Here is a 15,874-nt window from a genome sequence, read left to right on the forward strand (position 1 = left end):
AGTACGAAAGAGGATATATTACTACTAAAAGCACTGCAATAAAATCTTAAAGAATTCTACTCCATATTTGCTGTAGCTTGTTGTGCACTTTATAGGTTTAACAGTAAATCGCATTTTATAATCTTAACTACATTTCCATCCCCCAAATATTGTATCTTGTCACGAGTTAAATCCAATTGAAGTGGATTTTGGAAACACTCCATGAAAAGACAAAGAAAAAAATAAGCCACACATTTCGAATTTCGTTATTGGATAGCAATTTTATTCTTTAGATTTATGAAATAACTTACATGATAACATTGACAATATTTCATTTAGGTTCCGAACCAAATGCACAAATGGTTATATACTGAGCAAAATTAAATAAAAACAAAAAGATGTAATCTTCTTAATTAAAATGCAAGGTCAAACAACTTCAGTCAGATATGAAAAAGAAATGTAGGTTGTGGTAAATCTTACACGTTTGTGCTCTCTTATTCATCTGAATATATAGTATGTTTGTGCTTATGTAAGTTACTTCATGAAGAAGGTGTTTATGTTTCTATTGGAGGTATTCACGGTGAGCACAATTATGCCCTTGCCCTCAGAGGGCCCCTGATAAATTGTCTTCCTGGGGTTTGTCTGCGAGGTGCAGGTGGGGGCTCCCTCACCCCACCTCCACATTCTCTTTGGCATGCCTCTAGGGACTCAAAGTTATTGCCATTGCCCTGGCAGCTCCCATACCAAAATTCTGTACATTTGCCAGAGCCTGAATCATAGAAGAAGCGGACTTTCCAGGTATCACAAGGGCCCTCATCACGAGGCAGGGAGCATACACTACCAGCACTGGGGGGTGGTGTGTGCTGCTGAACAAAAAGTAAAGAAACAGAGATAGTAGATCATTTTCTCAAATTTGTAAATAAGAAACTAGAAACACAAAATACATTATATGCCTTCTATAAACCGAATATCATTTTTTTAAAGGTAAACAATTTTAGAAGAGTGTAGAGTATTTTGAAAATCAATGGGGAGCCAATGTATATATCTACATTGTATCGCAGATTTAATATGTTTATTATAACTACATATAGATATAGGTGTCATTCCTACCACAGTTGTCTGGTACTCAGGACATCCAGCCCTTCCAAATCCTTCAGCTGGAGTAACTCCATCCAAACAACAACCATACCTGAGGGCGATTTGGAAGATATTTTTTATTACATAAATCTCTCTCCATCTCTGTAATATATTTGTTATGGAAAGGAGTCATCCAGACACACTGGTACCTGGTGTGACCACAGTCACAGCCCTCATGCCTGGGCCCAGTGACTGCAGTGTGGCCATCAGGACAGCAGCCATAAAATGACTGCAAGCAGTGAGGATCAACCACTGAAGGAGAGGGGTCAGAAGCAGTGCTTGTATGTGGCCTGGAAGCTAATTCAAGCAAACACAGATGTATTGAAGGATATAAATTATAGATATTAAATGTATGTAAGATATATATTTTGAATGTTGGGATATAATATTATAATTTGTTTAGGTTGGCTGGAACTATTTCCATCCATCCATCCATCCATCCATCCATCCATCAATCATCTTTAAACGCTTATCCTCACAGGGGGCTCGATCCTATCCCAGCTGTCATTGGGCGAGAGCCAAGGGCCACTCGGGACAGGTCACCAGTCTAGCTCAGGCTCACCACAGAGAGACAACCATTCACACTCACGATCACACCTACAGGAAATTTAGAGTCACTAATTAACCTAATACCACAAATGTCTTTGGACTGTGGGAGGAAAGATAATTTATTTTAAAATCTAAAGATATTTTTCATTAGCCAGGTAATTTGTGAATACGGGACAATGTGAATGAGGTCAAAGTGGGGTCTAGTCAGGTAAAACAATTTACAGTGAGAGTTTTTTTATTGTCAGAATGTTTTCTGCTTTGGCTAAACACATGAAACAAGTTATGTGTTCATGCATGCAAAAACAAAAAAAAGGAATACATTTCATCCTCCAAATGTTTTACATACCTGAAGGGTCTACGGGAACATGAGGAACAAATCCTCTTAAGGTGTTTTCATGTGCCCTTGGATTCTGTACACTTGCGACCGCTAAGAAAAATTAAGTTAATTGATTAAATACAAAGAAATACAAATAAACCAAAACAGTGTGTAACTAGCTAAGATTTGCCCCACTTTGTGCTCCAGGGCAGGCCTGTGTGTTGCATGCCTCCACAGACACAGGTCTGTCAGCTAATCCACATTGGGTCTCTGGGTAGGGGTTCAAGTCTGTGTCAAAGCAGTTAACCCTCCTCTCCCTCACACCACCATCACAGCTTTTAGTGCACTACAGAAACAACATAGCAGACGCAGGGAAATAAGGTGGAAATAAATGAGAGATATGAAATGTTCTTTGTAGACCAAAGCCACTATATACATTTAACTCACCAGTCCATATTCAGTCACATGCCAGGTTATGTGTGTGTAACAGGCAGGCCTGCGGCAGGCCTTGACAGAGGCAGGTCGTTCAAGTCCGCTGCAGTTATCGTCGGGCAAATGTTCACCTCCTGGTCCCACGCAGATCACCTCCCGTGTTTGCTGGCCTTCCCCACAGGTTACAGAACACTGACCATCATATGCAAGAGGTATGGAACAAATATTTCAAATCTTCTTGATAATATATTAATAATAGTTAAAAGTTTTACTATCAAATTCAGAATTTGATACCTCATCAAAATGATTATGTATAAACATGGCCATATCATTCATAGGCTTTATGTCATTATTAGTTTTTTTTTACACAATTTTATGATATTGACCATAAACCTCACTCTTTTCAGTGACAAGGCCATTGCTGCATATTTTGCCACCCCACTTGAACACTGAAAAACTGTTATTTAATAAAGGACAAACACACCTTAAGAATCAATGATCTATATGGCAGTAAAAATGGAAAACCTAACCATATCAGATACAAACCACACTAAAGCTGGAGACGCTGTACTCAGCAGCACATGGATGCAAATTGCAGGCCTGCTGAGTCTGTGGCCTCTGCCGGCGCTGGGTAATGCAGTAAGTCTCCTCCACCACACGGGGGTTCACTGGGTCCTGAACCCAACACTCCACACTGCGATACTGCATTCCTCCATTGCAAGAGGCTGAGCACGGACTGTAGACACCAGTTTTGTAGATATATGTAAGTGTCTCCCTGGGGTGAGGAGCAACAGCGACTGGAGCAGCAGAGTGTACAGAATTAGTGTCTTCTTCCAAGCCCATGAACTCCTCGTGAGTCAGAACCTTGAGAGAGACAATTGATTCAAATCCACTAACAGGTTAATCAGATACAAAACTTAAAAATAAAAACTTGTTGATATTAAAGCAAAGATATGTTATTTGATATATACAATGTCAAATCCCTAACAAAGTAACCATGGAGCATTTAAGTCCAGCTCCTCAATGTGCACTGACAAAACTGAACGTACTAGGCAGATGAAAAGGTACACACGTAAATGTTTATTTACATGTGAGGCAGGATTTTACTGAAAACCAGAATGCTTGGTCAAGCGAGGAACATGTCACTGCAGAATGGATGTTTTGCTCTCACCCTGCAGATGCCTTCCACACAGATATCCGTGCGGCCCACGTAACATGGTGTCCCATCCACCACAGCAGCTCTGTGCCGATAGAAGAAGTTCTCTCCTCTTGGGACACAGTTCAGCTCACATGGATTTGATGCTATATTAAGGTTACAGTAATCAAGTGCTATCTTCACACAACATGGTTTGTCACAATACTGTAGTGCAATATGGCAAACAACTGACAGTGTGGTCACTCAGTAACCGTTGTGTAACTAGTAAACTGGCAGTCATTGAATCAAACAGCAAGAGTGTGTTTAACACACCACTCACCCATATTCAATTTAAGTGAGTGTACTGGATAATAATAGGTTTTGTACCTCCATAGTAAGGCACCCATGTGTGACGTTTGCCTTGAAAGTTTGTACGGTCAAACTGGAAGCACTGCTCCTCCCTGAAATCGTGGGATCCAACTGGGCATTCCTGAATGACACAAAGCGTTAGATTACTTGCATACTTTTAGGATAAATTAGGACAAATTGTAGAGGAATGAAATAAATAAACAGGCAAATTAGTTAAAGTTGTTTACTTGTGTATTACAGGTTCGGAAGGACTTTGAGGATCCCCTGCAGTTATGTCCTCCATCTGTCCTGCATGAGATTTATTATTTATTATTGCTATTTATATGTAAACAAAATAATACAGAGGAATGAAGCTTAGCCGCAGTAAGACAGAATACATGTGTCAATGAGAGGGACCCAAGTGGAACGTGAGGTTACAGGGAGCAGAGGTGAAAGAAGGTGCAGGACTTTAAGTACTTAGCGTCAATGGTTCAGAGCAACAGAGAGTGTGGAAAAGAGGTGAAGAGGTGACTGCAAGCAGGTTGGAACAGGTGGAGAAAAGTGTCAGGTGTGTGTGATAAATGAGTATCAGCGAGAATGAAAGGAAAGGTGTTCAAGACAGTGGTGAGACCAGTGATGTTGTTCGGCTTAGTGACAGTGGCACTGAAGAAAAGACAGGAGGCAGAGCTGGAGTTAGCAGAGCTTAAGATGTTGAGGTTGTCTTTGGGAGTGACGAGGATGGACAGGATCAGGAATGAGGACATCAGAGGGACAGCTCATGTTAGATGTTTTGGAGATAAAGTCAGAGAGGACAGATTGAGGTGGTTTGGACATGTTCCAAGGAGAAACTGTGAATATATCGGTAGAAGGATGCTGAGGTTGGAGCCGCCAGGCAGGAGGTCTAGAGGAAGACCAAAGAGCAGATTTATGGATGTACTGAGAGAGGACAGGAAGTTAGTTGGTGTGAGAGAAGAGGATGCAGAGGACAGGGTTAGATGGAGGCACATGATTGCTGTTGCGACCCCTGAAAGGGAACAGCTGAAAGGAAAAGAAGAAGAAGAAGAAATACCTTTGCTTTTATGTTAAAATTGTTTTTGCTTCACATCTATCTATTTTTTATGCAGATAAGTTACATAACTATATAAAATGATCTTTTATTAATCAAGTTTAAGTAAAACCCTTAATTTCTTCAGTGTCCCACCTTGAAGTGATACATTTCCTGGTTCTCATTGCCACTCCTGTGCCACATGTTCGGCTACAGGGTCCGTAAGGTCCAAACTCTCCCCAGTAGTCATGAGTTGGCCGTGTAAGCTGGAAAACAAAACAGTAAAACTCACTCAGACACTGGAACGCAGGAGTATGTGCTCATCCTCCATATCATAACCCACCACGAACCACTAAACACACTGAGAGTTGCTATAATGGAAGCTTGAACAAATAGTCACAAACATCCCCTACTGAACTATGTGTATATCAAAACCCAAAACATTGCTTAAACGTGTCTAAAAGTAAATACTTCGTTTTTTATGTTGAATTTTTTGACATGCTAAATGTAGGGTTTTGCAATTACTATCTATATTAAAATACAATTGCGTGTACATGCAAATGTCAAAATATTCTTTTTATTGGTTAAAGATATACTCACAGCGAAGGCAGGTCCGGCCAAAAGTTGTAGAAGAACCAGGACTTGCAGGATGTTCATGCTAAATTAACCCCACAACAGAATTACTGATAAGGATAACAACTTATCTTAACTTTCGGTGGATGCATTTCTGAAGAATGATGTAAATGCAGTTTTGAATGTGTATTATTACGCGTGCAAAGGGTTTTTACCTGGAAACATGCTACAAACAAACCTGATTAGACATAGTTTGTCTTACCTTCTTGAAGTGAATTCCCAGCTTGAAACTAGCAGTCCAGAGGGACATGCATCTCAGAAGTGGGAAGTAGGCACTTAACACCCAGATTTCTATCTCCTCACGCTCTCTGGTCATCGAAACCACAGTCCCATAAAGTGTCAGGTTTCAACCACACAGAAATCTTTTTCTTCCCGAAAAAGGTCTTACATTATTTTTCTTCACTGCATATGAGCTGTTATTTCTTATAAGGAACAGAATATTTCCTGAATTCAAACCATCAGGCTTTATAAGTTTTAGATTAATTCTTTTTATTTGTACCACTGAGTTTCTTTAAAAAATTCTGAACATTTTTCAGACCTTTTTCTGTGCAAAAACTTAAATGTCCTCATGGTTCAATGCACTTTAACAAAGAAGATGAAGAAGAAAATGATATTTCAGCACATATGGTTTAATAGTTTTATGCATGAATTAAAAACATTAAAGCAATATTATTCATTTATTCAAGCGTTGCAATTATATCAAGAAACAAGTCAAATATAATCTATGGCAAGAGAGATTCTAAGTTTCACATTGCTAACCAATGATTGTCCTCTTCACATATCCCATAACCACTAAATACAGACCAATAATTCACAGCAGAGGTGCTGGTTGGAGGTAAATATTGTTCACAGGCTCTATTTATAGGTTAGTTTTAGTGAGCAACTGCAGTGGACCAAGGTTTGGTTTGGGTGACAATATGGATGAAGTACCACTGGGAATCAGTAAGCAACATTTCTATGCCAGAATTTCTGCAGGCTGAGAGTAAAATACATACTTTAACCTTCCCTATCAACACAGAATGCTTGACTCATGGAAACAAAATAGCTGTGTGTAGTTTGTGTGTGTATGTTAGTGGGAGGGCAAAAAAAAAGATAACAGCAGAAATGATAGTAAATCATTAGTTAACACGCAGCACATGGTCCTGTCATCACCTGTGTTAAAGACAGCAACAAACACATAGCAATCTAGAATGAAAGCATTGCAATAAAGTATGCCTTTGCTAAGTTTATAATGTTCCAGGATTGTTAATACAATTTTGGAGAAATTATGCTTAAGAAGCTTTATGGGTGTTTTTTGTGGCTTTTCTTTTTGTGATATTATTTTATTGCATTGAACTAGTCACCGAACTAAGAATATACGATTTACAAATTCCTTTTTAATGAACAGGGTTGTCAGATAAAAACCTAAAAATCATAATTTACACAACAAAACATTCGTACATTGCCATTCAAGAATCTAATTAAAACATATTTCAAAATCAGGAAATGTCTGCATAACTCGCGATCTCCAAACACGCCCCATTCAAACTTTGCCTCACAGAACACAGACCAAAGCCACACCGCCTCCTCACAGTCTTGTCTCCACAATTAGAAACATAATTTGCCAGTCACTTGATGTCATTCAGAGCTGCCGGTTCAGCTTCTGTGTTTCCTGCTCCTTGGCTTCAAAGGCGCTCTTGGTGTTGAACAGGTCATCCACTGTATCCATGATCTCCTGCATCTCCCTGGAAAACTCAGAGTAGCTCTCCCTCAGCTCGTCTTGTTGCTGTCGTAGGTCGGTTGCTGCATGCATTAGCTCAGTGGCCTGGTGACTGCAGTGGCTCCGCAGCTGCTCCACGTCCGACAGCAGCCCCTCCATACTCTTCATCAGCTGCTCCAGACGGTCGGCAGTTTCCTCAAAGCTGACCGATTCCAGACTCTCGGGCTGCGTGTTGTCTGGAACCTGGTCCTCAGTCTCCTTCTCTGACTCCTTCTCTTCCTTTGGGTTTGTCTCCATCCTGCTGCCACGTGATCCTCAAGTCAGACTTCAGTAAATGTATCTGGAAGAAAAAGGAAACATTTATCTGATGTCTAGTGACTATAAAAGGTCAAATAGGTTGAAAAAAGGCTGAGAAAGATGTAGAGCTGTTCCAACACTGTTGGGCTCTCTCAGCTGGTATTAAGCTTCTTGCAGGGTTAAACATTTTATTTCTGACTAATCTCCACTGCTTGTAAACCTGCATGCATAGTATAGGTGTGTAGTTATATGTGTATGTGTGTTCAGGTGACCTTTCATGTGCTCTCCTGTAATCCTGTTAGGGAAGCTATCCCAAGCGACACCCTCCCTAGTCCAGACTATTGCTGGCCCAAGTAATTGGTAGGCGGGACATCAGATTACGTGTATCTCCCCTCCTCGCAGGCCTATTCACTGCCGTGTAGACAGATTAACCCTGTCCTTGTGAACTCATCTGTGCGTGGTCTTGACACTCACATGCACAGTATAATCTCTGCTCCATTCCCTCTCTGATCTCATCTGTCTTTCAGTCTCCATTTTCTTCAGGAATTTCTATAATAATATACATTTTTATTGTGTGCTTGGGGCAAATTCTCGTCAGTGTGTTGAGTAATTGCAGCAATTCCAGTCAGTTTAAGACGTGGCTATTTTGAGACCACAGTGTTGATGTACAGTACACAGTGCGCTGAAATAAACCAAACAGGCTCCTCTCATTTGTAAAGCTATTGATCCATTTTAAAAGTAAAACATATTTCACATTTCATATCACATATCATATATATCATTCTCCTGATTCCTTCTATGTTGTAACATGAGTTTACACAAATACAGTAAATTTCTGTAACTGTTTTACAGAATCAAATATGTACTGTAGCTCTGCAGGTCTTCATGTCAGATCCTAAATGTGGTGCGATGTCTTCTGCTGGTTAATTTAGTTAAAGACCTCAGCTTTTGAAATAAATAGGAATAACTGTAAACTTACATTAGGGAAGACCTAAAATTTGGCTGAAGTCTGTGATATGTAGAATTTAAAAATTAGTATTTTTGTACTTATTATTTCTAATTAAGTGTACTTTATGTGCATAAACATGTTTTCAAGGTGCCTAAACGATGTCCCCGCACACTCATTAATTTTGAGAGAACTGCACTGACATTTAAGAAATGTTTCATAAACTACCACTATTTTTTAGATTTACGTTATGACATTATAAATAAAGACACTATATTAATGAACAGATTTTCTATCATGTTTGGCAGCAACATTTTCTAACATATTGTTCCAATATTTTATTATAAAAGACTATAAAATACATAAAAATGATCAGGACTATTACTGTGTTGAAAAATTTAAAGAGCTGGCAAAGGCACAGACTCTTTAAATGGCTGCACAGATAAAGGGTGTAAATAGTGACTTCACCACCCACAGTTTCTTATCAAAATTAGACAACTTGCTTTAGGGAGGCCACTGAAAAGGGTAAAGAGGTAAATACAGGGGTTTAGAGCAGTGACCAATTTTTTTATTTGGGTACTTGATAATTCTTGATTTATGGGTCAACAATAGTAACATAACTTAAAATTTTAGAGAAATGAATTTGAAGACAAATTGTAGACCTCAGCTTTAACTTAACAGACAACACTATGAAGAAGTTTAGCAGTTTGTGGCACTGCACAATATTGCAGAGACATAGAACTGCTACCAAAAGGGGAGTTTATATTTGTTTAAGATCTACAGAGGGGAAAATAGGCTGTTATACAGAATAAATAGCTGTTCTCTCTAGTTCAAAATGACAGAGGGAACCAAAAAGGAATCACATTAATTCTTCACTAAATCAAAAAGCAGCTGTAAATACACACTAAAGCAGAGCATTTAAAAGTAAAAGAAATTTGGTATTTTTTGTAAAATGTAGACAAGTGGTCTCACTATTGAACAAAACCCTAAAAAGTAAAAAAAAAAAAAAAAAAAAACACTTACTTGCCCCTGTAGTTATTTAGGATGTTTCGACAGGCTGAAGATAAATTCGACCGTGTAGTGTATGAAAACTGCTCTACACAGATCTGCCCACCTCTCAGTAGCTAAACTGGCATATGGATCATGATGGTGCTTAGACTCAATGCTGCTTATCAGCAGTTCACACAGAAACTTTAATCAGTATGATTAGTTGCATCTGTATATTTGTACATCGCAAAGGCATCCGAAGAGTTTCAATGCGAGTTTCTATTTAACATTTTATATTTTATTTTACGTATTTCTTTGTGACCTATGTTTGCACAGGTACAATGTTTACAGACAAAATGCAAACACGCATATATACACAGAGACAAATTCACATGTGTCAACATTACACAGCTAAAGCAAATGTTTCCAGATACAAAATCCTTAGAACAACTGAACATCAAAACACTTTGTAATTTTTATACATAGCAGATTAAATCAATGTTGTTACTGTATGCTTACTTACCGCCTTTATCCAAGCAAAGCCCTGACACATTTGTGGATCTATTGATGTGAATTTTTTTTTTTTCATGTTTCAACATTAAATTTAAAGAAATCCTGGTCTGAGTGTTGGTCAAAATGACATATATAGTCTGTAGACAGATATAGTCTATAGTTTTATTAGTGAACAATCACTAATAAAAAAGCCATTTAAAACCACTTGTTTGGTTGTAGTGAGTCAAAATAAGGATAAACAAAGCTTGTGATTTTCTTCAACTTCTCCACACGGTGGCAGTCTTGTTATACCAGGCCTACTGAATCCAATTTGTCCTGTTGAAGAAGATGTGTGAGCTTTGTGTTCATACCTGTATCATGTGTGCTGTCTGCCTTCTCTCTTCCATGTGTGTTGTTCCTGTTGCTTATAAGTAAGTTTTTCATGTGTAGGATTGAAAGTGCAAGTGTGTGCTCGGAAATTCCACAAGAAACCTGACCAAGTCAGCTCCAACATGTGTGACCATTTATGTGCCAACATGAGCATTCGTATGTGTGTTTCCATTTGTGTGAGTGCTGGGGGGGGGGGGGGATTATTTTGCCCTAGTCTCTCTTTAATTCAGAGAGACCAGGCAAGCATGAGGCAGAGAGGAGAAAGGGGTCATTGTTGTGGTCCAGATGAGTGTCAGAGGTTGCTCAGAAAATAGATTCACTCATGGAGGTTTAATAGAAACACACTCACAACAACTGCCTGGCCCCCCCTCACCCCACGCCACCCCCCAGCCTACTTAACAATGCTTGAACCCCTTTTACAGTAAATGGATTAAACATATCAATTGATATGGTCTGGCCTTTCTATGTGGCTTATGCTGCCTGTAATTGACTGGTGCATTGGTGGAAGCGAAAGATTGAGAAGAAAATGTATGGAAAGCGCATTCAGACGGGTCTAAATAAAAACTCCCTGAGTAAAGGGGACAGGAGTATTAGGGCAGAGAAGATAAGATCAGGTCAATGATCAGTTCAGATTTTGGGACCATGGCATTTTGTAGCACTTTAAGTTCAATCTTAGTGTGTGGAAAAACAATTGTTTGGTATTCCAGGGAGGTAAAAGCAATCTTGTAAATTGCTTTTGTCTCAACCTAGCTGTCTCTGTCTGTTGTCTTATCTCTGTCTTTCTAACACCCACACACTCTCCACCCAGACATCTGGTTTGTCTCGGGAGAATGTGTTCAGACAACCCACCATCATCCCCGGTCATAGCTGAAGGAAAAGTTCATGGCAGTGTTTTCCCTTTACGGTTTACTCACAGTTAAACGAGAGCATAAAAAGCTCTCTGTCGCTAGATGAACAGAAGAGTTATGGGCAAGTGGCTCACAAGATGTCCAGGCCCTCAGGAGCCGTGGGGGACAAGGGGCTTGCGGTGGTGTCTTTCTCCTTAGAACTGTTGCACTATTTATGGGTTCTTCTGGGTGTGCATGGGCCTGTGATTTATGCTTCTCCATCTGGTGCCGAGGGGGCATTGTTGGGGATACTTTGGACATGGAGTTAAACGTTGAGTGCCTGTGCCGGGGCAATCACGGGTGAAATTATGGGAAGTGATGTGTGTTTGAAGAGGTGGGATGTGTGCTGGTGATTGGAAGCTGGAGTTTGAAGATGTGAAGTGGTCAAAGGACACAAAGAACACGAACGTTTGAGATGTTCGCTTTAAATGGAATCTGAAAATGTGAAACCCAAGACTTTTGTGTGGTATAAGTTTCAAGTCAAAGTGTTTTACAATAGTGTGTTGGTTGGTCCCCCACTACCTACTAGTTAGTTATTATGAGGGAAATTATGAAATATTTCAGGAGCCAGGGTTGCATTTGATGACGTAATTAGAGTCGACAAAGTCTCAGAGGGAGGTTGGGGTGGATAAGTGGTTGACAAAGCACAGGACTTTGAGATGAGAGGCCCCAATTTCTCTCCCATTTGTCAGTGTTGTTTGCGTTTTTTAGCTCAGTCTTCATGATCACCTCTGGAGACAAGGTGCGTTTTAGCAAAAGAACACAATTTTCTATGCAAAAGAAGAGAGACATGAGAGAGCAAAGCACAGAAGATGACTATCTATTTTCCTAATGAGGGGCACATGACACCATGTTTGCAGGCCTTTACAAACTGTCTCATATTTTGGTTCAAGGGCCAACTATTGCTGGTGTTCTCCGTCTGTTTGGAGAATGATAAATATGCAGTTTCAAACAAATTATGAATGTTTTCGTGATGAAAATGAGACAAACAAAAACAAGTTGTCCTTCAGAATGGGGCCATTTTTACTTTGGAGATTTGAGAGGTATTTCTGTCTTTTACTGTCAGTCATGCTGAAGAGGAGTTAAATCCCTTCAGAGGAAAGAGTTAATGCTTTTTTTACATACTGCAATTTTAGAAAAGCATTTATTTAAAAAAAAAAAAACGATGGGGAAAACTGTTAAGCAGCGCTCCACCCATGTCCCTCAGTTCTGGATCAGTTTCCTTAACTTGTTGCCTTTTTCTGGTAAATGGGTGGGATTCCTGATCCTATTTCTCCAGGGCAATACAAGTGCAAGTGCATGAATAGCTAATGTTCCAACGTAATCCTCTTTCATTTGATGCCAGAAATTCCTTCTCCACTGTCACAGGAAAGAGTGAGAATGCACCACTGTGTATTGGTCAGATACTTGAGAAACAATGTTTTAGCACAGCTCATGACATACTGAGAAATTCTGCTGTCTGAGTGAGTTAGTTATATATTAACTAAACTTAACCCTGCTCAAGTTATAATTTATAAATGTTCACAACTGCTGGCACCAGTTGGATGCCTTACCATAAGTCGAGCCTATAAAACTGTCACTGAGGAAACAGTGTTGAACGGACGTCTTCAAGCACTACACATGCAGGTAAGTCATTTAAAGTGGAATGCATCAAGTTGACCTTCTCATGACTTATGGCTATTATAAATTTCTAATGTGCCCAGATTGTCTGTCAAGGAAAGCGTTTGGCACTGTTCATGATAAGCGATACATTTGACATTGATCTGCTCACCAGCCCAGAGTACTCCATTGTTGGACGTCTGATGCACCTGATATGAAACTCCTGCCAGTGCTGCACTCTCCTAACAGAGCTTTAATTGTTTTACATCCCTTCCACATTCTTGGGCTTGCAGTTTCACTTCAAGACACACACATGTGCTTACACACAGGCCCATAGATTGAAGCAGGACATTGGACATAATTTTTTCTATCTAATGACATGTCACGCTTAGGCTAGCAGCACTAATAAATGCAAAAAAAGTGCATGGGAATGTGGCCTTCTCAGGAACCTCTGGCCCTGAAGTGAAGCTGCAACAGAGTTGAGCAAAGAGGAAAAATATCAGCTCAACTCAGATATACGTCTATATGTTCAAAGTTTTAGCTAGCTGTTATATCCTAACTGTTTCATAAACCTTTTTGTATTGTAAGAGCTTTCATATGTTGGTTCATTAATTTTTGGAAATGTCCTTCTGCTGCTGCCAGGACCTCATTTACTCCCATTGAAGCTGAGAAACGGGTTTTAGACACTAGGGAAATCTGTTGTGCTGCTGCTTCTCTCACAGCTAATTAGTGAGTGAACTAATTGCATAGCTAACTTTAGCAAAGCCTAGTTCCATCTGCCTGCTATCTATAAAGCAGGGAAGGAGATGGATTAGTGCCTACTGTTGACACACCAGCTCCTTGTAGAACAATCTAGCAAAAACTTTCACTTAGTTCTTTTGCAATTGACTGCAATCATGCAATTGGTTTAATTAGACTCAGCATAAAGTTACTAAACCCAGTGTATACAAAAAGATGATTCTTCAAAACTCCAATGTGGGTGCTCAGAGTTTGTCATTTTGTAAAACACACATTCATTTTCCGGCAGGAAGTTGTAAAACATAAGATTGATACCACTCTTTTTTAAAGTAAATGTAAAAAATTGACCAAATTGGACAAATTCAAGAAAAGTACAACTACGTACAATTTTTACTTAAATACAGTAAGTAAATTTACACCACATACATTAAATTACATGATCTCTTAATAAACATCTAAAGGACAGCTGGGTCCACCCTACATTGGAGTAAATAAATGTTTTTGTGAATTCGCATGTTAAAAACTGCTCCTAACATAACTTTTCATGTTAGTTGTTTTCAGTTCCAAACTTAATTCAGATTCATAAGAATCCATCTGTACACTGTCCTGAGAAAATCGAACTCTGCCACCAAATCCTCAGATTGAAAAGCCTCACATACTTCATCCCATCCTAATAATGTCCGTTGTTTAACACACTAAACACTGCTCCCTTTGAGGCAGAAGTTTGTCTGAGGTGAGCCAGACGCTCTCGAGGTTTGATGACCTAGATATCCACTGATCGACCCTCTCAAGGTTGTGGTGGATGAAGAAAACAGGCTCCCATTTCCAGCAGACCCCCCACCTGCCACTTGCTTTCCTGCAGCTGAGAGGGCTTGTGTCGAAGTTGAGTTGGTGGATCCAAGTAGGAAATATAACGCTGCCAACATGCAACAGATGACAGGAGGGAGAAAGATTATGAGGGACTGAATTGAGGTCAAAGGTTTGTAGGTAGCAGTAGATCAGGTTTCTTGGAAACTGGGTAGCAGTTCATGCAGGGTTGGCTACGGGGAGAGAGGGACCACAGTGGGACCCAATATACCAGGTGCCAAGTAATTTACTTTTTAAAGAAGCTGTGAGATCCGGGGTCAGGCTATGGGTTGCTGCTGTAAAGTGAGCTTGTATTAAAAAAAGAAAGAACTATTTATAAGTTAGGCCATGGTTGGTTAGCGTAATCCTCCAAATAATGTGCGTAGCCTATTTGAATTTATGCCGCTGCCTAGAATTTATAAATGGATGTTAGTAGACTCCTGCATACGCAAAGTTACTGTGTAAAATAACATATATTACATTTCATTATTTGTCCTGAACTTTTTGGCAGACAAAGGGAATATATATATTTGTTCATGGATGGCAAACATAGAGAATAAAACAAGACAATGCAAGATGGTCATTTTTAAGTTAATGATTATAAATAATTACTTTGGCATGATTTGGGTCTTAATAAAGTCAAAGGAAAAGGGAAATGTTGGTTGCTTTATTTATAATTAATGTGACTATTATGATGAATTTCAAATCTTTGACCAAGAAAAGTCAATGTCAAAAACCTCAAGGGCTGAGTGGATAGAAAAACAAGTAAACTGAGAAAGGAATGGAATTCCTCTTGTCCTTACAAGTTTGTTGTTTGGGAAAAAATTAGTCCTGGTCTTGGGTTACATCTGCCCTGCTCTTATAGCTACAGCTAAAACATATCTCAGATGAATAGAGACTTCAGTAGTGAGCATCTTTTCAATGCACCAATTATCTTACACTGGTGACATCATTATCAGTAGACGACCCGAGGAGGTGGTGTAATTAAAAAAACTGTAAAAAATTGAAGAAAAAAAGAGAACATCAAGAATGTCATATTCCCCTGTGAACTGACAGTGATCTGTAGAAGTTTCCACTGAAGGTCAAGCTCTAATGAATTGTTTGGCTGCAGGTATGTCTCCTCTCCTCCTAGAGAGGAGAGTCATTTTTCTCCACACTGACCTCTTATTTTTCATCCACGTTATGGCCACTGATTGTGATTTTTATATGTAATAGATAGTAACAAAGGATGAACTGTACAGCACAGAGTGTGTAAAACATGTTCTGTATCTAATTAACCTCCCAATGCCAAAAAGCATTAACACCTGGGACATAACATTTTTGGTACTTAATCATTTGTAAATGCATTATACAAAAATGCTATATATATGGCTACAATAATTGGAATTTAAAAATTATATAATTTTTAAATTTAGTTGG

General features: G+C 39.3%; 1 protein-coding gene across 2 annotated transcripts; it reads right to left on the bottom strand.

Annotated features, from left to right (window-relative positions):
• Positions 1-264: 264 nt before the first annotated feature.
• paplnb (papilin b, proteoglycan-like sulfated glycoprotein) lies at positions 265-5,816 on the bottom strand. Of its 2 annotated transcripts, none has more exons than XM_067482084.1 (13): positions 5,777-5,816; positions 5,542-5,599; positions 5,098-5,207; positions 4,145-4,205; positions 3,936-4,038; positions 3,585-3,715; positions 2,960-3,277; positions 2,429-2,605; positions 2,177-2,327; positions 2,012-2,092; positions 1,266-1,413; positions 1,090-1,168; positions 265-842 (listed from the first exon to the last, which is right to left on the bottom strand). In XM_067482084.1, exons 2-13 carry the CDS (start codon positions 5,596-5,598, stop codon positions 570-572), a joined length of 1,689 nt encoding a protein of 562 aa, XP_067338185.1. In that variant the 5' UTR covers position 5,599; positions 5,777-5,816; the 3' UTR covers positions 265-569. The 2 variants fall into 2 exon arrangements, with proteins under 2 accessions (XP_067338185.1, XP_067338184.1); XM_067482083.1 differs by having other exon boundaries at positions 265-845.
• Between the last annotated feature and the right edge of the window lie 10,058 nt (positions 5,817-15,874).

The sequence above is a fragment of the Channa argus genome, chromosome 17 (assembly GCF_033026475.1).
Source record: "Channa argus isolate prfri chromosome 17, Channa argus male v1.0, whole genome shotgun sequence".
Lineage (NCBI taxonomy): Eukaryota > Metazoa > Chordata > Actinopteri > Anabantiformes > Channidae > Channa > Channa argus.